Consider the following 23899-nt stretch of genomic DNA (forward strand, 5'->3'; position numbering starts at 1 on the left):
TGTCTTTATCTTTATCTTTATCTGCTTTATCTTCTTCTTCTTAAGCCCTTTGCTCCTCTAGGAAACATAGGCCATTGACAAATGTCCTCCACCTCACTCGGTTGTTGGCGGTTCTTTCGAGATCTCCCCAGTCGAGACCACTCCCAGACATTCCTGCCTGGACACCTCTTCTCCAGCTGTTCCTGGGGCGACCTATTTTCCTTTTCCTTGGGGGTTCCATTTCAGTGCTTGCCGGTGATGTTTGTGGCAGGTTTTTGAGGGTGTGTGCAATCCAACTCCATTTTCTCTTTTGAATTTGTAAGTCAATGGGATCCTGGCTTGTTCTTTTCCACGGGTCCACATTGCTTACTTTGTCTCTCCTCCAGATGTTTAGTATTCTCCTGAGGCAGGTGTTAATGAATGTTTGCAGTCTGTGTTTTGTTGTTTTCCATGTCTCTGATCCATACAGCATCACCTGTTTCACATTTGAATTAAAGATGCATATTTTGGTGTTGATTGAGATGTATTTTGAACTCCAGATCTTCCTGAGCATGTTAAACACCACCCTAGCCTTATTGATTCTGCTTTTTATGTCTGCATCTGCCCCTCCGGTGGTGTCCACAACACTGCCTAGGTATGTGAATGTTTCTACCTCCTCCAGGGCAGTGCTGTGCATGAGGATAGGGTTGCTGGTTTTGGAGTGGATTTATCTGCCCCAAACTTTTCTCCATTTCTGTGCACTCAAATCAGATCTTTCAAAAATGTATCCACTCCTTTATATCCCCCAATGATCCAGCCTCCTCAACTCTCTGGGTTAGAGCACCCGAACGATTCAACACTAAGTTAGTTCCCATACGTCTCGGCTTTAAATGACTGTCCCCTAATCTCGCACAATATTCTCTCGTTCCTTGTTCTCCCATGAATGGAAATTTCTGAACATCTGCTCTGGTATGTCCTCCCAATATCCCACCCCCCCCCCCCAGGATATTATGTTTCACTAAGATTCACTAAGAAGGAGTTTCTTTAGCCAAAGGGTGGTGAATCTGGAATTCATTGCCATAGAAGGCTGTGAAGGCCAAGCCAATGTATATTTTTAAGGTGGAGATAGACAGATTTTTGATTAGTGCGGGTGTCAGAGGTTATGGGGTGAAGGCAGGAGAATAGGGTTGAGAGGGAAAGATAAATCAGCCATGATTGAATGGTGGACTAGACGGGCCGAATGGCCAAATTCTACTCCTCTGATTTATGAACTGCAAAGATGATTGATTGTTTACCTTTGCTCGCTGCTAATCTTAATTCAGGCAACATATGCCAAGACCATCTGTTCCATGTTATCATTTACCTGTACATAACAATAAATATTCCAACCGCACAGAGTAAAACATCATTCAGTCTTTTGCATGAATTCCTTTTGAACTGGTAATGCAGCAGTGAATCTATCGGGAGATGTTTGGAGCAGTGGATCTGCCGTGGGATGGTACCTGTGACCTTGTATGTTGGAAGATTGCCCACAGTTACTAATCTAATTATTGCCAGTCACAGATCACAGCACAGTATCTCAGTGGTCATCGATGTCATTAGGAGTGTTTATGTGGAAACTATCTCCTTCAAAGAAGCAGTAGAAATATTCGCATTTTAAAATGCTGCTTTATAAGGTTTGTTTTAATCCCTATCTAAAAAGAAGTGGTTTTGAATTTTTTTACTTTGGTGTTTGGAGGGCTGGTGTAATATCTGCACATTCTGAAGAAAAGGAACCAACAGAAAGGTTTATCCCGATAATGAGCTGAAATATTTCCCTTTGCACTGCCAGAAATTGACAATATTTCTCCTGAAGCACATTAGGATCTCTTGAGGAATCGAAAGGCAATAAAAAAAAAACGTAAACAAGGAGCTGCAGATGCTGATTTCCCCCCAAAAAAGGTCAAAGTGCTAGAGTAATTCAGCAGATCCCGGCACCATCTTTGCCTGGCCCACTGAGTTACTCCAGCTCTTTGTCCCTTTTTTGTAAATCAGCACTTGCAGTTCCCTGTTTATCCATTTTACTGCTCCACTGTGAAATCTCCTCAACGGATGCCTACTTTGAAGAGGTCCTCCCTCCAGAGATGCTGCCTGACCTGCTGAGTTACTCTAGCACGTTGTGTCGTCAAATATAAAATGCAAGTTTGTTCTCATTTCTTACATGGACTTTTACTGAATGTCACTTTGTTTTATTTTAAAGATTTTCAATGAGAAGCCTGAGGCAGTGTATCAGAATGTTGGCCAGCTGAAGCAGGAGTTCACAGAGGAACCACCAGTTGCCAGCACTGACTTAACCACTCAGCAGGAGGAATGGGAAACTCACACTGACCAGAGTAGTGGGCTACACTTCTACTACAACGCAGTGACGAGAGAGACGACTTGGGACTGTCCATTCACCAGCCCTGACAGCAGCGAGCAGCCAACCCCTTCTTCCCGCAGTTCCAGTACAAGCATTCCCTTGGACGGATGGGAATCGCTCTTTGATGACGTTAGTGGCCAGCCCTACTACTACAATCCAGCAACTGGGGAGACGACGTGGGAACCACCAGGACAAGCAGAGGCAGAGGTGATGGAGCATGGGGATGCAATCCGAGACCAGAGGGTATGTTACTCAGCCTGGATGGAAGTGAAGCTTGCCGATTTGTATCTCTGTCGGGGAAGTAGAAGCTGATCATTGGGAATCATTGAATAGATTCCTCTCTATTCAATTCTGTGGATGAAACCCTGTGGAGCACTATTCACACTTCACATCTTAACACGCCTTTCTGATTGGCAAAACAATGTAATGAAACACTGGAAATGTTTAGCAGGTCAGGCAGCATCTGTAGTGAAAGAAAAAGAGTTAAAATTTCAGGTCAAAGACCTTTCCCCAAGTCTGATAATGGTTCAGCTTAACCTTGTTTCTCTCTCCACTGATAAATGTTTCCACCATTTTCTCTTTTTATTTATTTTTCCTGAGCTGCAGTTTTTTAAAATCATTTTTCATTTTTACAAAAGCCCTATGCTTGGAGAGGAAATTAATTGAATACTTTGTGAAGGACCATAGGTATTACTTTGGTGGGACTGGGTCAGGCAGATGCCAAGAGTCTTGAGACCAGTAAAGTTCAACCCTGCTTAAATGAATGAAGGAAGTACAGTGCATTTCAGAGAGCAGCCAAACTCAACCTCCTTTCTTTCATCACATATAGTCTCAACCTCTTTCTGTTTTCAAATCATTGGTATTACCGGTATTGGTCTACTATTGTAACCTGTCCCGACACAGTGACTGGCTTTGTTTTGTGTGCTATCCAGTCAAGTCTCTCCATATATGAGTACAGTTAAAAGAGCAGTCCTGACCACCCATCTACCTCATTGATCTTCGATCTATCTCCAATTGGACTTTACTGGACTTTATCTTGCGCTAAATGATATACACTTTATCCTATATCTACATGCGATGGATAGCTAGATTTGTAATCATGTATAGTCCTTTTGCTGACTGGATAGCAAGCTTTTCACTGTACCTCAGTCCACGTGACAATATCAAACTAAACTGAACTACACAAGTGGAACAGGCAGCGCAAAGAGAAAAATCAACAGTGAATAATATAGTATTGAGGCGACAGAGAAAACCTTGATTGTTCCAATCAGCCATAGTTGATGGAGTGGAGCCCTCAAATGCACTTCCTCCATTTCCCACGGATTTGCTCTCAGCCCTCTCTCCAGCAAGATGGGGGAGCCTGATCAGGACTTGCCCTTCCACCCGCAAGTCGGTTGGTCAGGCCTGGCTTGGTGTTGCATGGTGGCATAGATGAGATTGGCTGTGCTGGATGGGTGCTGGCAATTCTAATCAGAGTCTTTGGTCTCAGGCAGTAGGATTTGCTCCTAAGAATGGTTCATAATGCTTCCAGTCCTTGCCACGATCCTTTAGATAGTGTAGGTGCTGGCTTCCTCCTCTACACTTGGCCCTGTGTGAATACATGTTTGGACGGACACCCTAACATCTTTCCTCAAATGCCTTAAAAATCAAAATGTACATAGAAACAGAAAATAGGTGCAGGAGGAGGCTGTTTGGCCCTTCGGGCCAGCACCGCCATTCATTGTGATCATGGCTGATCATCCACAATCAGTAACCTGTGCCTGCCTTCTCCCCATATCCCTTGATTCCGCTAGCCACTAGAGCTCTATTCAACTCTCTTTTAAATCCATCCAGTGAATTGGCCTCCACTGCCTTCTGTGGCACAGAATTCCACATATTCACAACTTTCTTTCAAAGTTTTTTCTCACCTCAGTTTTAAATGGAGTCCCCTTTATTCTTAGACTGTGGCCCCTGGTTCTGGACTCCCACAACATTCGAAACATTTTTCTTGCATCTAGCTTGTCCAGTCCTTTTATAATGTTATACATCTCTATAAGATCCCTGCTCATCCTTCTAAACTCCAGTGAATACAAGCCCAGTCTTTCCAATCTTTCCTCGTATGACAGTCCTGCCATCCCGGGGATCAATCTCAAGAGCCAATACTGCACTGCCTCAATAGCAAGGATGTCCTTCCTCAAATTAGGAGACCAAAACTGCACACAATACACCAGATGTGGTCTCCCCAGGGCCCTATACAACTGCAGAAGGACCTTTTTACACCTATACTCAAATCCTCCCATTAAAGGCCAACATACCATAGCTTTCTTCACTGCCTGCTGTACCTGCACACTTGCTTTCAGTGACTGATGTACAAGACACCCAGGTCTCGTTGCACTTCCCCTTTACCTAATTTGACACCATTGAGATAATAATCTGCCTCCTTGTTTTTGCCGCCAAGGTGGATAACCTCACATTTATCTATATTATACTGCATCTGCCATGCATCTGCCCATTCTCTCAACCTGTCCAAGTCACCCTGCAACCTCCTAACATCCTCTTCGCAGTTCACACTGCCACCCAGCTTTGTGTCATCTTGCTAGTATTACTTCTAATTCCATCATCCAAATCGTTAATATATATTGCGAATTCTGAAAAGGACCCGTTTATTCCTACTCTTTGTTTCCTGTCTGTCAACCAATTGTCTATCTATGTCAATACCCTACCCCCAATACCATGTGTTCTAATTTTGTTCACCAATCTCCTGTGTGGACCTTATCAAAGGCTTTCTAAAAGTCTAAATACACTACATCCACTGGCTCTCCTTCATCCATTTTACTTGTCACATCCTCAAAAAAATCCAGAAGATTAGTCAAGCAGGATTTCCCCTTCATAAATCCATGCTGACTTGGACCAATCCTTTTACTGCTATCCAAATGCACCGTTATTACTTCTTTAATAATTGACTCCAGCATCTTCCTCACCACCGATGTCAGGCTAACTGGTCTGTAATTCCCTGTTTTCTCTCTCACTCCTTTCTTGAAAAGTGGGATTACATTAGCTACCCTCCAATCCACAGGAACTGATCCTGAATCTATTGAACATTGGAATATGATCACCAATACATCCACGATTTCTAGAGCCACCTCCTTGAGTACCCTGGGATGCAGACCATCAGGCCCAGGGGGTTTATCAGCCTTCAGTCCCTTCAGTCTACCCAATACTATTTCTCACCACATGCAAATTTCTTTCAGTTCCTCTGTCTCTCTAGATCCTCTGTCCTCCAGTACATCTGGGAGATTATTTGTGTCTTCCTTAGTGAAGACAGATCCGAAGTACCTGTTCAACTCTTGTGCCATTTCCTTGTTCTCCATAATAATTTCACCCGTTTCTGCCTTCAAGGGACCCACATTTGTCTTTACTAATCTTTTTTCTTAACATACCTAAAGAAGCTTTTACTATCTGTCTTTATATTCTTGGCCAGCTTACCCTCGTACTTCATCTTTTCAGCCCGATTTGCCCTTTTTGTTACCTTCTGTTGTCCTTTGACAGTTGCCCAATCCTCTGGCTTCCTGCTACTCTTTGCTATGTTATACATCTTTTATTTTAGTTTTATTCCATCCCTAACTTCCCTTGTCATCCACGGTTGCCTCTTTGGAATGAAATAATCCTGCGTCTTCTGCATTATGCCCAGAAATTCCTGCCATTGCTGTTCCACCGTCATTCCTGCTAGGATCCTTTTCCAGTCGACCTTTTCCAGCTCCTCTCTCATGCCTTCACTGTCCTCTTTGTTCAACTGCAACACTAACACTTCTGATTTAACCTTCTCCCTCTCAAATTGCAGATTAAAACTAATCATATTATGGTCACTACTTCCAAGCGGTTCCTTTACCTTGAGTTCCCTTATTAAATCTGGTCCATTGGACAACACTATTTGCAGAATTGCCTTCTCTCTGGTAGGCTCCAGTTCAAGCTGCTCTAAGAATCCATCTCGGAGACACTCTACAAACTCCCTTTCTTGGGGTCCAGAACCAACCTGATTTTCCCAGTCTACCTGCATATTGAAATCCCCCATTACCTTTGTTACATGCCGATTTTAACTCCTACTGTAACTTACACCCTATATCCAGGCTACTGTTTGGGGGCCTGTAGATAACTCCCATTAGTGTCTTCTAACCTTTACAAATCCTCAACTCTATCCACAGTGCCTCTACATCGTCAGTCCCCATCTCACCGCAAGGGGGGTTCATCCCTCACCAACAGAGCTACCCCACCTCCTCTGCCCACTTGCTTGTCCTTTCTATAGGACATATAACCCTGAATATTCAGTTCCCAGTTCCGATCCTCCTGTGTCTGTAATCCCCACAATGTCATATCTACTAATCTCAACCTCATCCACTTTACTTCTTATACTTCAGGCATTAATATATAATACTTTAAATCCGTTACTCATCTCACCTTTCACATCGATTCCTATTTCACTTGGCCATGCCCTCCTATCCCTTCGCTTAGGAGGGAAGTCCTCTTTTTATGGAGAAAGGAGAAAGGAAAATCTGGCTGATGAAAGAAAAATATGCTGGAATAGAATAAAAAGTTAGTATTTGTGCATCAGGCTTAACCATCCATTCACTTTGCCAGTATCACTGCATCAACAGGGAGCCACTTGCCAGGATATGTTCTGCTGATCAGACATCACGGACCCTGTGATGTTGCACAGGGCAGCACTGCAGCGCCAGAGACCCAGGAATGGGTGACGTTTTGGGTCGAGACCCTTCTTCACTCTGAAGATGGGTCTCGACCCAAAATGTTATCTATTTCTTCTCTTCAGAGATGCTGCCTCTCCCACTGAGTTACTCCAGTATTTTGTGTCTATCTTCTGACTGCTTACCCTATCTATGCATCTTCTAATTTTATAAACTTCTATCAGATCTCCCCTCAGCCTCCAGTGCTTCAGAGAAAACAATCCATTCATCCAAACTCTCCTTATCCTTAATACCAATCCATGCAGCAGAAACTTAAACCTCTTCGGAACCCTCATTACATCCTTCCTGTAATGGGACCACCAGAACTCCACACCATAATTCAAATGCGTACCAACCAAAGTCCTGTGGTGATGTTGCAGCTTGAGTTCCTGCCTCTTGTACTCAATGCCCTGACTGATGAAAGCAAGCATACCATATGTCTTCATTACCACGCACCTTATGTTGCCACGTCCAGGGACCTATGGACTCGAGCTCCAAGATTCCTTAATGTCAAATTCAAGATCATCAATGCTCTCAAGAGTCTTGCCATTAACTGTATTTTCTCTTTACCTATGGCCTCCCAGAATGCAACACCTCACACTTGCTCGGATTAAACTCTATCTGCCATTTCTCTGCACTTTTATGTTGGTCATCTAAATGCCACTATATACTTTGACAGCCTTCCTCACTCCTTGTAACTTCATCAATTTTGGTGTTGTCTACAAACTTACTAATCAGCCATGATCACAATGAATGGCGGTGCTGGCTCAAAAGGCCAAATGATCTCCTCCTGCACCTATTTTCTATGTTTCTATCTACTGGTGACAGACCTCCAGCCAGAATAATACAACCACAACCCTCTGTCTACCGTGTGCAAATCAGTTCTGAATACACACAACCAATTCACTGTTAATCCTGAGCTCCTTAATTTTCTGGATCAAAATACCATGATCTTATCAAAGGTTCTTATTAAAATACATCTAGACAACATCTACCTCTTCAAACACAGTCATCACCTCCTCTAAAAACCTGAGCTACTAAGAGCCACCTGCTGTGTACAAAGCCATGCTGACTGTCCCGAACTAGCCCATTTTCATCCAAATGAGAGCAAAGCCTATCCTGACGAATCCTCTCTAATCGATTCCCTGCCACTGATGTATGCTCACTAGCCTATAGAACATGCAACGGTACAGGCCAACAACAGGCCCATATCTAGAAGCTGGGCCATAATATTGGTGCCGACCATGATGCCAAGTCCATGACTTATCTACCTGCACATAACACATATCCCTCCATTCCCTGCAGACTTATCCAAAAGTCTTTTAGATGAAGTATCTGCTTCAACCACCAACCCCCGGCTGTCCATTCCAGGCACTCACCACCCTCTCTGTGTGTAAAGAAAAACACAACCAAAAAAACCTGCTATGCACATCTCCTTTAAACTTTGCCCCACTTACCTTAAAGTTATGCTCTCAAATATTTGAACTTTCCAACCTGGGACAAAGATTCTGCCTGTCTATCTGATCTAAGTCTCTCGTAATGTTATATACTTCTATCACGTCTCTCTGCAACCTTTGGAGTTGCAGAGAAAGCAATCCAAGTTTGCCCAACCTCTCCCTGTAGCTATACCCCCTCATCACTGAAACTATACCCCATCATCCCTGTAACTACCCCCTCTCTCTGTAACTATACCTCATCCCTGTAACTATTCCCCATCCCTTTAACTAGACCCCATCCCTGTAACTATTCCCCCTCATCCCTGTAACTAGACCCCATCCCTTTAACTAGACCCCATCCCTTTAACTAGACCCCATCCCTGTAACTATACCCCATCCCTTTAACTAGACCCCATCCCTTTAACTAGACCCCATCCCTTTAACTAGACCCCATCCCTGTAACTATTCCCCCTCATCCCTGTAACTAGACCCCATCCCTTTAACTAGACCCCATCCCTGTAACTAGACCCCATCCCTGTAACTAGACCCCATCCCTGTAACTATTCCCCATCCCTTTAACTAGACCCCATCCCTGTAACTAGACCCCATCCCTTTAACTAGACCCCATCCCTGTAACTAGACCCCATCCCTGTAACTAGACCCCATCCCTGTAACTATACCCCCTCATCCCTGTAACTAGACCCCATCCCTGTAACTAGACCCCATCCCTGTAACTAGACCCCATCCCTGTAACTAGACCCCATCCCTGTAACTAGACCCCATCCCTGTAACTAGACCCCATCCCTGTAACTATACCCCATCCCTGTAACTATACCACATCCCTGTAACTATACCCCCTCATCCCTTTAACTAGACCCCATCCCTGTAACTAGACCCCATCCCTTTAACTAGACCCCATCCCTGTAACTAGACCCCATCCCTGTAACTAGACCCCATCCCTGTAACTATACCCCCTCATCCCTGTAACTAGACCCCATCCCTGTAACTAGACCCCATCCCTGTAACTAGACCCCATCCCTGTAACTAGACCCCATCCCTGTAACTATACCCCATCCCTGTAACTAGACCCCATCCCTGTAACTATACCCCCTCATCCAGGCACATTTTGGTAAACCTCCTCTGCACCCTTCCAAAGCCTCCACATCCTTCCTGGAATGGAATGGAGACCTGAACTGCACACAATACTCCAAAATGCGCCCTAACAAAAATTCTTTAAAGCTGCATTGTGACTTCCTGACTCATATACCATGCCCTGACCTATTAAAGCAAGCATACCATATGCTTTCTTTACCACTGTCCATTTATTTGGCCACTTTTATGGAGTTATGGACTTGCACCCCAAGATCTCTCTATTGTTAAGGGTCATCCCATTAATTGTACATTTTTCCCTTGCATTTGACCTTTCAAAGTGCAACAGCTCACACTTGGATGAAACTCCATCTGCCATTTCTCTGCCCATTCATACAACTCATCTATATCCCATTGTACACTTTGACAGCCTTCCTCACAGTCCGTGACCCCAGCCATCTTGGTGTCATTTACTGACCAACCCATCTACGTTTATGTCTAAATCATTTATATATAAATCACAAACGGCAGAGTTCGCAGCATAGTTCCCGATGGAACTTCACTGGTCGGACCTCCAGCCTGAATATTACTGAGTTGGATGATCAGCCATGATCATATTGAATGGCGGTGCAAGCTCGAAGGGCCGAATGGCCTAATCCTGCACCTATTTTCTATGTTTCTATGTTTCTATGTTTCTGTTGGCCTTTCCCCACAACCCTCCGTCTTTTAGTTTAGTTTTTAGTTCAGAGATACAGCGCAGAAACAGGCCCTTTGGCCCACCAAGTCCGCGCCGACCAGCCACCCTACACATAAGCACTATTCTACACACACTAGTGACAATTTACATATACACCAAGCCAATTAACCTACAAACCTGTATGTCTTTGGAGTGTGGGAGGAAACCGAAGATCTCGGAGAAAACCCACGCGGTCACGGGGAAACTCCGTATTCCGGATCGAACCCGGGTCTCTGGTGCTGCAAGAGCTGTTAGGCAGCAACTCTACCACTGCGCCCCTATCAGTAAGCCAGTTCTAAATCCATACAACCAAGTCACTATTCATCTCATGCATCTTAATCTTCTGGATCAGCCTGCCATTGGGGAATCTATAAAATGCCGCCTTAAAATCCATATAAACAACATCCACTGCCCTACCTTCATTGATTAATTTTGTCACCTCAAAAAAACTCAATCGTTAGTAAAACACGGCCTGCTGTTCACAATGCCTTGCTGGCTGTCTTTATTTAACCCATGCTTTTCCAATCGGAGTAAAACCTATCCAGACAAATCCTCTCCAATATTTTTGCTATCACTAATGTGAGGCTCACTGGCCTTTAATTCCCTGGATTGTCTCTTGAATAAAGTAACAGACTGAGCTTCCCTCCAGTCCTTTGTGACCTCACCTGTGGCTAGAGAAGAAGCAAAGATCTTTGTAAAGGCTGCTGCAATCTCCCCAGTCTGTTAATCTGTTAATAACCTGGGATAGATCCTATCAGGTCCTGGGAATTTATCCACATTAATGCTCTTCAAGAGCTCCAACACCTCCTCCAATCTCATCTGTTATATCCATTGTTCAAGTTGTGGACTCATTTATCGGCGAGACCAAACGTAGACTGCGCAATTGTTTTGCATAACACCTTCGCTCAGCCCGCCTGAACCTAACTGATCTCCCAGTTGCTAAAAACTTGAATTCTCCTTCTCACTCCCACACTGACCTTTCTGTCCTCAGTATCCTCCATTGTCAGAGTGAGGCTAAATGCAAATTGGAGGAACAGCATCTCATATTGTGCTTGGGCAGCTCACGGCCCAGTGGTATGAATATTGATTTATCTCACTTCAGGTAGCCCCGACATTCCCTCTCTATCCAAGTAAGTCGTACTAGCTTCTCATTTTCACACTACAAACAACTTACAATGGCTTGTTTCCTTTATCATCATTACTATTTTGCATATCTTTTATTCATTGTTCTTTATCTCTCTACAACATCGTCTATATCTCTCGTTTCCCTTATCCCTACCCAGTCAGAAGAAGGGTCTCGACCCGAAACGTCGCCCATTCCTTCTCTCCAGAGATGCTGCCTGTCCCGCTGAGTTACTCCATCTTTTCGTCTATCACCTGGTTTCCCTCTACTTCCCTTCCTAATCAAAGGAATGACATTGGCTACTCTCCAGTCCTCTGGGACCTCTCTTTTGGCCGCTGCCATCGCCGTTCTTGCCTCTCCCAATAACCTGGGATAGATCCCATTGGGCCCTGGGGATTAATCCACTTTAATGCTCTTTATGCCCCAACACCACCTCTTCCTTGATTTCAAACTGCCCGTGTATATTAGTATGCCCCTTAATATCACTGCCCTCCATCATACAGATCCAAAGTACTCCTTTACTACATCCTCTGACTACAAGCACAAATCCCTTCCTTATCCTTGAACAGTCCTATATTCTCCTTGGTACTCTTTTTGTTTAGTTTAGAGGTATAGCGCGGAAACAGGCCCTTCGGCCCACTGAGTCGGCATCGATCAGTGATCCCCGTACATTAATACTATCCTATACACACTTGGGACAATTTACATTGAGACCAAGCCAATTAACCTGCTAACCTGTACGTTCTTGGAGTGTGGGAAGAAACCGAAGATCTTGTCAAAAAACCACGCAATGCATAATCCTCTGACATTATCACCACCTCCCACGGAATCCCACCACCAGTCGCATCTTCCCATCTCCACTTTCCGAGGAAACCGTTCCCTCCGCAACTCCCTGGTCCGCTCATCCCTTTCCACCCAAACCACCCCCTTCCCAGGTACTTTCCCCTGCAACCGCAGGAGATACAACACCTGTCCCTATACCTATTCTGTCCAAGGACCCCAACAGTCATTTCACATGAGGCAGAGGTTCACTTGCACCTCCTCCAACCTCATCTACTGTATCCGCTGTTCCGGGTGTGGACTCCTCTATATCAGTACGACCAAGTGCAGACTGGGTGATCGTTTCGCTGAACACCTTCACTCCGTGTGCCTAGGCCTACACAATCTCCCAGTTGCCAAACACTTTAACTCCCCTTCCCATTCCCATACTGAGCTTCCTGTCCTGGGCCGCATCTACTGTCAGAGTGATGAGAAGTGCAAATTGGAGGAACAGCACCTCGTATTTCGGGCGGTATGAACTATGAGACATCCCAGCGATATGATCGACCCAAAACATCACCCATTCCTTCTCTCTAGAGATGCTGCCTGTCCCGCTGAGTTACTCCAGCATTTTGTGTCTACCAGCGGTATGAATGTTGATTTTTCCAACTTCAATTAACCCTTGCATTCCTACTCTCTCTGTCCCTCCACCAACCTAGTCATCCTGCTAGTTTCACCATAGTCCTGCTGAGCTCCACTGTTTGTACCCATTGCTCATCACCTTCTTCACAATCAACAATGGACTATTGTTGGCTCCACCTTTCCTTGATCATCGTTGCTGGCTCTGATTTGTTCTTTGCATTCCTTTCATTCATTTGTTCTTTGTACCTTTTTTATAGCTCTAGTTTACCCTGACTCTCCGTCTGAAGAAGGGTCCTGACTTGAAATGTCACCCATTCCTGTATTATTAATGTTGCATTGACCATGGCAGTAGTTCAAATGTAACACTACCACCTGTGGCTGTGTGTTCCAATCACCTACCACCCACCCTCTGTGTAAAAAAAAACTTGCCGCACACATTTTGTTTTAACTGGTGAACACAACTCTTGCTGTGCTCATTTCAGCCTCCCACTCCAAAAGAAGATTATCCGGAGTTAATTGAGGGGAGCCCTCCTGGTCATCGACGGCAGCCTTCCAACTTGTCGCAGGAGGATCACAGCGAGCCACAGTCACCAATAGATACGGCTATATACCAGTCCATTGATCCAAAGGCTCCACAAGGCTGGTTTATAGAGGTGGACCAAGAAGGGCAGATGCTTTACACAAGTGAAGTTACCCACACAAAAGTAAGAAGCATCTTCATGTCTTTTGTACGGTGATGGGATCAAGTAAGAAGTGTGACATTTTAAATTTTGTATTCTGAAGGCAAAACCCTTACATTTTTCCCATAGTATCTCCTGGAAATGTCATTGTAAAGTAATGTCCAATTTTGTCTCAAAGATTGCCCACCAGTGGTGGGATCTCTACTCTTCTGTTGAAGAATTTCTGTGCTGATTTTCAGGTAGCTCACTGTAGGTCATTTCATTAAATCTTCTGTAATGGAGTTTGTGAAAAATCCTTGCAGAACAGGTTTTAATGAAGGAGTTTGAGATGCAAATTCCTTGTCCAAAAAGGCACTGCTTGTGACTGGTAGTTTAGATCTACAGCACAAATTTGTAACATTTTTCCTCTTAATGGGCTAATAATGAAGAAAGAGGGAGAAAGGCGGCTTTAAATGTGAGTAAAATCACAGTTGTTTACTGTTGACAAACACCATAGAGTCATTGAGTAATACAGTGTGGAAACAGGCCCAAGCTGCCCACACCGGCCAACAATGTCTCAGCTACACTAGTCCCACTTGCCTGCGCTTGGTCCATATCCCTCCAAACCCGTCCTATCCATGTACCTGTCTAACTGTTTCTTAAATGATGGAATATCATTTACCTCAACTACCTCCTCTGGCGGCTTGTTCCATACACCCACCACCTTTGAGTGAAAAAGTGACTTCTCAGATTCCTATTAAATCTTTTCCCCTTCACCTTGAACTTATGTCCTCTGGTCCTCAATTCCCCTACTCTGGGCAAGAGATTCTGTGCATCTACCCGATCTATTCCTCTCATGATTTTGTACACCTCTGAGATCCCCCCTCATCCACTCCATGGAATAGAGACCAGCCAACTCAACCTCTCCCTATAGCTCACACCCTCGCGTCCCGGCAACATCCTCGTAAATCTTTTCTGAACCCTTTCAAGCTTGACAATATCTTTCCTATAAAATGGTGCCCAGAACTGAACACAATAGTCTAAATGTGGTCTCACCAACATCTTGTACAACTGCAACATGACCTCCCAACTTCTACACTCAATACTCTGACTGATGAAGGCCAAAATGCCAAAAGCCTTTTTGACCACCTTATCACCTGTGACTGGAACTTCAAGGAACCATGCACCTATTCTCCTAGATCCCTCCGCTCTACAACACCACCCAGAGGCCTACCATTTATTGTGTAGGTCCTGCCCTTGTTCGACGTCCCAAAATGCAACACCTCACAATTCTCTATTAAATTCTATCAACCATTCCTCCGCCCACCTGGCCAATTGATCCAGATCCTGCTGCAATCTTTCACAACCATCTTCACTATCTGTAAAACCATTCACTTTCATATCATCAGCCAACTTGCTAATCTTGCCCTGTATGTTCTCATCCAAATCATTGATGTAGATGACAAACAGTAACGGGCCCAACACCGAACCCTGAGGCACACCACTAGTCACAGGCATCCAGTCCGAGAAGCAACCTTCCACCATCACCCTCTGCTTCCCTCCATGCAGTCAGTTTACTATCCATTCAGCTATCCATCCAAAAATATTAGTTGGTCCGGTTAATGGGTGCAAGCATACCAACATAATTTAGTTTGTGATATGCATCATCTAACTTTACAATTTAAGAAAAAGGAGCAGAAATAGAGAAATGTGTTTCTTGAGCCTGCCCTGCCATGCAAATGTGTTTCTTGAGCCTGCCCTGCCATGCAAATGTGTTTCTTGAGCCTGCCCTGCCGTGCAAATGTGTTTCTTGAGCCTGCCCTGCCATGCAATTTATTCACAGTTGATCTGATCTCATTTAGCTCTCCTTTCTATATGTTTTCCAGCATATTGCTGAGAGTCATAGGCAAGGCAGGCAAATGTAAGGAAGCTTGGCTGACGTGGGAAATTGAGGCATTGATCACGAATAAGAAGGATGCATCGGACAGGTATAGGTAGCTGTGATCAAGTGTATCCCTGAAGGAGTTTTGGGAACTAAGGAGCAAACTAAAAAAGGAAATCTGAAGGGCAAAAAGGGGCCAAGAGATAGCTCCAGCAGATAGCATTAAGGACAACTCCAAGAGATTTTATAAATACATAAGTGGGGAAGGGTAACTGGAGAGAGAGTGGAACCCCTCAGGAATCAAAGTGGTCACCTCTGTGTGGAGCCACAGGAGATGGGCAAGGTCCCCAATGAGTATTTCTCCTCTGCATTTACCAAGGAGAAAGACAGGAGGAAGGAGGGGCAGTCAATGGAAGTGTCTTGAGAGCAGTCAGTGTTACGGTCGAAGAGGTACTGAAGGTACTATCGTGTATGAAGGTAGACAAATCTCCAGGGCCTGATCTGATTTCCCCGAGGAAACTAGAGAAGAAATTGCGGGAGCCCTGTTTGAAATTTATGAGTCGTCATTAAAAACAAGAGAGGTGCTGGAAGACTGGAGGGTGGCAAATGTTGTGTCTATTCGAGAAGGTCAGCCATGATCACAATGAATGGCGGTGCTGGCTCGAAGGGTCGAATGGCCTTCTCCTGCACCTATTTTGTATGTTTCTATGTTTCTAAGGGCTGCAGGGAAAATGCTGGGAACTATAGGCCGGTGAGCTTAACATCTGTAGTTAGAAAGTTACTGGAGAGTATTCTGAGGGATAGGTTATACTGGCATTTAGTTGAACAAGGGCTGATTCGGGATAGTCAGCATGGTTTTGTACGTGGCAGGTCGTGTCTCACAAATAGGAGTTTTTTGAAGACCGGGTACAGAGAAGATGTATGAGGATGTTGCCAGGACTAGAGGGTCTGACCTACAGGGAGAGTTTAGTAGGCTGGGTCTCTATTCCTTGGAGGGCAGGAGGATGAGGGGTGATCTTATAGAGGTGCATAAAATCATGAGAGGAATAGATCGGGGAGATGCATAGAGTCTCTTGCCCAGAGGAGGGGAATTGAGGACCAGAGGACATAAGTTTAAGGTGAAGGGGAAAAGATTTAGTAGGAACCTGAAAGGTAACTTTTTCACACAAAGGGTGGTGGGTGTATGGGCCAGTTGAGGCAGTTCAACATCGGTCCATCTAAATATTCAATGATTTTTCCTCCACATTTTCCCCATTATTCATAACACTCTCTGAGAAGAAATGTCTCCTCATCTTGATACTAAATAGGCTGCCTCTTATTCTGATATTCTCGATTTCATTCTGGATTTCATTATATTTCGCCAGCATTTACCTGGCCAAGCCACTGCTGTATCTTGTAATATTTAATCATATCCCACATTTTGTTTCTTCATTCCAGTCTAGGACAAATCTAATCAATTGTTCCTCTTAAAGTAATAAGGTCATAAGGAATAGTAGAAGTAGGCCATTCGGCCCATCAAGTCTAGTCTGCCATTCAATCATGGCTGATGCATCTCTCTCTCCTAATCCCATTCTCCTGCCTTCTCCCCATAATCTATTCACAAATCAGAAATCAACCTTTAGAAACTTATTTGAACATCCTGCAAAGATAATATATATTACTATTGATGAGCAGGACCAAACTGTATGCTGGAGGAACCTGGATGGGAAAGGTTTGGAGGGATATGGTACAAACATGGGCAAATATGACTAGCTGAGATTGGGCATCTTGGTTAGCATTGGATCAGTTGGGCCGAAGGGCTGGTTTCCATACTGTATGACTCTGACTGTCCAGGTATGGGATAACCCAGTGGCCATGATCTCTCCACTGTCAGGGAATTGAGGATTATGTGGAAAGAAGCCCATAATGATGATATCCTACCTTTCTCCAATTGTCACTTTTCAAAGGGCCAACTCCATTTGCCTTTCTAATTACTTGCTATGTCTGAATATTACCTTTCTGTGCTTCATATTTGGTGTGGAGGCAGAAGGACACATGCCTGCTCTGGGTTAATGTGTTTAGAGATTTCTAATTTGTGCTACGTCTCCATTTGGAGCTAACTGGTGGCTTGGTGCTGCCATTGAACTGCGTACATAGGGTGGATTGTAGGTGCAATGTTGCTTCAGCAGTGAACAATTCCTGGAATAGACACAAAAAGCTGCAGTAACTCAGCGGGCCAGGCAGCATCTCTGGAGGGAAGGAATGGGTGACGCTTCAGTCTGAAAAAGGGTCTCGACCCGAAAAGTCACCCATTCATTCTCTCCAGAGATGCTGCCTGACCCGCTGAGTTACTCCAGCTTTTTGTGTCTAACTTCGGTTTAAACCAGCATCTGCAGTTCCTTCTTTGAACAATTCTTGGCAGCGGTTCTGTGACTTTTCTATATCTATCCAACATCTTACACTACAATTCGTCAGACATAACTTTTATTGTAGGATTTCAACCTGTTGTATGATGAAAGTGATGTAGTCTGACCTCTGTTTTTATTTTGTTTCTCCTAGTGGATCAGGCACACAGATGCCAGTGGGAAGTTTTATTATTATAATCTAGATGAAGATAAATCAGAGTGGGAACTTCCACAGGTAAGAATGGTCAGAACTATTGGCAATTGAACCACAAAGAACCTTGAATCATAAGTGTTAATTGTGAGGTGCCCATTATATGGGGCTCTGGCTTATATTTGGACTTATTTGGCCCTAATGCATCGAGTCAGTATAAAAATTGTTTTACGAAGGATTTATTGGAATTGGGCCCATTTCAGTCCACCTGGAAATTGCATGTGCATTTTAAAAAGTGGGTGGTACAGTGGGGCAGTGGTAGAATTGCTACGGGTGTGGTCTGTACGGAGTTTGTATGTACTCCCTGTGAGACTGTGTGGGTTTTCTCCAGGTGCTCGGATTTCCTCCCACACACCAAAAGTTAATTGGCTTCTGTAAATTGTCCCCAGTGTGTAGAATAGTGTTAATGTGGGGGGAACTCTGGTCAGCACGGACTCGGGGACTGAAGGGCCTGTTTCCATGATGTATCTCTGTATTATCTCCCCAGCATTGACAGTGTCCTCACATACGCAGACAATGTGCATGATGCTCATTTCTTAATCAATAGGTATAATACTCTACAATGTGCTCGAGTGCCTGCAGCAACTTTTCTTGCAGAGATCGGAGCGTTGCTGCTGTCTACACTCTGAAACTGTTGCAGTGGAACCACTTCTGACACAGGAATCTACTCCTTGCTGGGATGTAGGGAAAGAGGTGTAGTTTGTGGGGGCAAGAGGTGGAGCTAGACGTGTGCCTTGTACTCAATTAAATATTGGACTGACTTGCTCTTTTTAGGTGAGGATGGAAATTAGTTACCTGATTATTTTTGATGCTAACCCTAACTTCTTAATAATTGGCCACAAAGAAGACACTCATCTCAACAGCAAGTGTACTAGTGGCTGCTGTGGAAAGGGTAAACACTGATGTGGAGGTAGAAGGACACATGTCTGCTCTGGGTTAATGTGCTTAGAGATGCAGTATGGAAACAGGCCCTTTGACCCAGCATTGTACTACAGCACGAAAACTGGCCCTTAGGCCCAACTTATCCATGCCGACTAAAATTACCAACAATGCTAGCCCCACCAGCCTGCATCTGGTCCATATGCCTCTAACCTTTCAATAGACAATAGGTGCAGGAGTAGGCCATTCGGCCCTTCAAGCTAGCACCACCATTCAACGTGATCATGGCTGATCATTCTCAATCAGTACCCCGTTCCTGCCTTCTCCCCATACCCCCTGACCTATCCTTAAGAGCTCTATCTAGCTCTCTCTTGAATTTATTCAGAGAATTGGCCTCCACTACCTTCTGAGGCCGAGAATTCCACAGATTTACAACTCTCTGACTGAAAAAGTTTTTCCTCATCTCCGTTCTAAATGGCCTACCCCTTATTCTTAAACTGTGGCCCCTGGTTCTGGACCCCCCCCCCCCAACATTGGGAACATGTTTCCTGCCTCTAACGTGTCCAATCCCTTAATAATCTTATATGTTTCGATAAGATCCCTACCTGTGTAACTTTCCTACCTGTGTAACTGTCAAATATTGTTACAGTGCCTGTAACAACTACCTCTTCTGCCAAACAGGAACATTTGTTGGAGAAACACGAGTTATTTGAGTGAACCTATGATAAACATTTTTTGGTAAAATCAGAGTTAAATTTACAGCCACTGGAGAGAAGCTTCTAAGCATTGCTGGTTGTTTGGCAAACTTTGTGGGGTGACTATCTGTTCATGAGAGAGTTAATGTTGCAGTACAATGACCTATCAACTGACCTGGAAAAATGAGGAAGCAACCAAATATTAATCTAAGTTTGTAGAACACAGGACATGTTTATGAAAGAGGGAACTAAGGATGTCCATGTGACACTTTTGCTGCCATTTAAGAAATCTTCCTGGGGTGGAGAAGAGTTGGGAGCAGATGAATGAGGGAAGTTGAGAGGGAAAGCAACTATGCTGGGGCTGTGGGATGCAGCACACAAAGCAGTCGTCAGACAGAGCCATGATGTGCACTTTTCAACTTGCTTTGGCAACTTGGGCGGCACCGTAGCGCAGCGGTAGAGTTGCTGCTTTACAGCGAATGCAGCGCCGGAGACTCAGGTTCGATCCTGACTACGGGTGCTGCACTATAAGGAGTTTGTACGTTCTCCCCGTGACCTGCGTGGGTTTTCTCCGAGATCTTCAGTTTCCTCCCACACTCCAAAGACGTACAGGTATGTAGGTTAATTGGCTGGGTAAATGTAAAAAAAAAAAAATTGTCCCTAGTGGGTGTAGGATAGTGTTAATGTACGGGGATCACTGGGGTGCACGGACTTGGTGGGCCGAAAAGGCCTGTTTCCGGCTGTATATATATGATATGATATGACTACTTTGTTATAGAGTTATAGAGCACAGACATTGGTCTTAGTTTAGTTTAGAAATACAGCACGGAAAGATGCCCTTCAGCCCACCGAGTCCGCACTGACCAGCGCTCCCCGTCACAGCCTGTCTCTACTGGTCAATACACATCTGCCCTTTGGCCATAATTCCCATTCTAGCTTATGGGATCTAAAGATTTTTTTGTCTAATTAATTGAAAGATAGACCATAGAAACTGGCCCTTCAACGTCCACGCTGACCTTTGATCACCCAATCCCACTAGTTCTATGTTATCCCACTTTCTTATCTACTACCTACACGCTAGCGACAATTTACAGAGACCAATTACCCAACAAACCCGCATGTCTTTTGGATGTGGGAGGAAATCAGAGCACCCGGAGGAAACCCACGCACTCCCCCGCCACGCTCCAACCTTAGGAGAAGGTAAGTGAAGAAACTCCACCCTGACTGCAACTAAAGTCAGAATGAAACCTGAGTCTCTGGTGCTGTGAGGCAGCAGCTCCACCCGCTGTGCCACTGTGACACCTAATTGTTGGTTCTTTTGGGTAACAGAGAAACTTCACTTTCAATAGTTATGAAAATCTTGCAGTTGTGAACAAGCAAGTTAATATTCTGTGGTGCAGGCAGATGCTTCTCTGTCCTTCTAACTGCAAAGGCTTCATTATTCTGTGATTGAGAAAGGATTATTTTCTAAATGTCTGGGTTGTATTGTTATTGCCAGTGCGTGCCACTGTATAGATTAAGCAGGATCTATGTCACAGAGTGTAAGAATAATAGGTATCTTTGCCTCTTCTCCAGTATGAAGCTCCATCAAATCAACATAGTGCCGGAAATGGAATGGACCAAGAGGGAAATTTGGTTTTCTCACACTGGCGCCATGGGCAGTCACTGAAAATGATTCCTCTGCTCCGCTCTGACACTGAGGAGAAGGTAAATGAGGCATCGTTGTGTGGAGCTTGCAGGGCTCTCTTGTTGATGCAAACGTTTGTGTAAATGCTGACCTGTTCACTCCAACGCCTGGGTTTCTATCCAATATCACAGGGTGGAAAACCCTCTGCCTTCTCAATCAATTGTGAAATTAGTCCAACAGAACTACTGGGATCTTTAGCTGATGAAGGGGATTGGCAGACCAAGGGAGTCCTGGCATTTGCTGATGCTTGAGGGGTGGAGGTAGGTTTGACTTGGGAACATTTTCAATCCAGTCTCCTTTATGCTTTGTGATGGGGTCAATCTAGGATCAAATTGAAATGTTATTATGTATGAACGTAGAGTCGATATTCATTTTTTGGGAAATGCAAACAAAATTGTATACATTTGCTAATATAAATAGAAAGTATCAACTGCATTCTATATAGGGGCATCACAGAGTTTGATACATAGAACATACAACGCAAGAATTGGTCCTTGGCCCACAATATCTGTGCGGAATATAGTGCCAAGACCAACACATATCTGTTGTACATAATCCATATCTCTCCATTTCCTGCATATCCATGTCTGTATCCAAAGTTTCAAATGCCAGTATCGTATCTGTCTCCATCATCACCCTTGGCAGCACGCTCAAAATTTTCACCATCCTCTGTGTAAAAAAAAACTTGTCCTTTAAAAGTTTCTCTTCTTGCCTTATGTTTTCAAATACACAGGATGTGATGTTAAAATCCAAAGTGCCACCTCTTAACTTGCTCCCGGTGGTGATGGGAGGCTTAAGCACTCACCTACGCTCCTCCGATGTAGAGAAAGGCTGGGCAGACACGTCATTGGGGTTATCAAGTGGGCACCTACTTTCATCAACGTTTCGCTAACTGGGCCCACGACATCTCCAGTAGACTCAGCAGTGCATTCTGGTGTCCCAGAACCACCCCCCTCTGCATCTGCCTTGCCGGCTTATTTGGGAGACCAGATGGGGTCTTTCCTCTTCAGCCAGAGCCACTGCCTACTCCGCTCTGCCACCTGTGATGTTTCCTTGATGGCCTGGTGTAGGGCCTGTCCGCTGATCCCCAGGTCCTTCATCAGTCTTACGGTAGATGTTGTCTCGAAGCCCCGACATCCAACTTCTACTGAGCAGATCTTTGCTCTCCAGCCCCGCTGTTCTGCCTCCGCTGCAAGGTCTGTGTAGCGCAGTTTCTTTCTTTCGAAGGCTTTCTGCACAGCATCCTCCCAAGGGACTGTGAGCTCCACAAAATACACCATGCGCTGAGAGTTGGACCAGCGGACAAGATCAGGCCTCAAGTTGGTGATGGCTATCTCTGATGGAACCGTAAGCCATTGGTCCACGTCCACCAGCATCTGCCAGTTGTTCAAACCTGGTCCTTGGTGGAATTTTCCGTTGCCTTTGTTCCCCTTCCCGAACAAAGGCAATTGGCATAACTGGGTTGATTGTTCTGGGCGGCAGGGCATTGTTGGTTGTTCTCCTGCTTTCCAGAGTCGCTACCAGGCATTTGAGCACTTGATTATGTCTCCAGGTGTACCGTCCTATGGAGAGGCTCACTTTACACCCAGTGAGGATGTGCTTAAGCGTGGCTGGTGTTGAACATAGGGGGCATGATGGATCTTCGCCCAGCCATTGGTTGAGATTTTTTGGGCTAGGAAGGACATCATAGATTGCCTGAATGAGGAAGCTTATCCTGCTCGCCTCCATCTCCCACATGTCCTTCCAGCTGATCTTCCGCTTTTCCACACTCTCCCATCTCATCCACTGGCCCTGTTTAGCTTGCGACACAGCCTTGGCACACCTACTCGACTCCTCCTGTCGGCGCACTTCGGCCGCGACCAACTTCCGGCACTCCAGTGAGGATGCCTTGTTCCAGCAAGGTCGCTTTCCGCCAAGCCCCAAGCCACTTTTTCCGTGCTGGACTTGCCCAATCATGTCGCCTTGGTGGAGAGCAGATTTTGCCTGCTGTGTCGCATTCTTAGCCGTCCACTTCTTTCCTGTTGCCAGGGTTGGGGCAGCAGCTCGGATGACAGTGTCCCTCGATTCAGCCAGGGTCATCTCTAGTCTGACTTTAGTGCACTTGAACTCCTCTGTGAGGCTAGAGAGAGGCAGCTGAAGTACCTCCCTGACCGTACAGGCCTACGCTGCTCAGGCATCGAGGAACACCTAACCACTTTCTCACAAAAGAGCTGATTGTTCTTTCCATCTTCTCGACCCTTGTGAGGGTGATCTTTCTCAATCAGTACCCCGTTCCTGCCTTCTCCCCATACCCCCTGACTCCGCTATCCTTAAGAGCTCTATCTAGCTCTCTCTTGAATGCATTCAGAGAAATGGCCTCCACTGCCTTCTGAGGCAGAGAATTCCACAGATTCACAACTCTCTGACTGAATTTTTTTTCCTCATCTCAGTTTTAAATTGCTTATTCTTAAACTGTGGCCCCTTGTTCTAGACTCCCCAAACATTGGGATTTCATGTATTTTGTGTTTTTTATGACTGTTGGCAAATTAATTTCCTTCCTGGGATAAATAAAGTTCTATCATATCATATCTTAAGGTTTGTAGAGATTAACACAAGAAAATGAGAGCAGAGTAGGCCATTCAGCCCCAACTTCTGCCCCACCAT

The 23899-nt window shown here is 44.8% G+C and overlaps 1 protein-coding gene across 3 annotated transcripts in view; it reads left to right on the forward strand.

Annotated features, from left to right (window-relative positions):
* Positions 1-23899, forward strand: part of LOC144607513 (rho GTPase-activating protein 27-like) — a 235782-nt gene that overhangs the window by 168377 nt on the left and 43506 nt on the right. For all 3 annotated transcript variants that reach the window (XM_078424405.1, XM_078424406.1, XM_078424408.1), the window contains exons 3-6: positions 2198-2599; positions 13342-13563; positions 17939-18019; positions 21145-21276. In XM_078424405.1, coding sequence (XP_078280531.1) covers positions 2198-2599; positions 13342-13563; positions 17939-18019; positions 21145-21276 — 837 coding nt within the window. The remainder of the gene's footprint in view (positions 1-2197; positions 2600-13341; positions 13564-17938; positions 18020-21144; positions 21277-23899) is intronic.

The sequence above is a fragment of the Rhinoraja longicauda genome, chromosome 29 (genome assembly GCF_053455715.1).
Source record: "Rhinoraja longicauda isolate Sanriku21f chromosome 29, sRhiLon1.1, whole genome shotgun sequence".
Taxonomy (NCBI): Eukaryota; Metazoa; Chordata; class Chondrichthyes; order Rajiformes; family Arhynchobatidae; genus Rhinoraja; species Rhinoraja longicauda.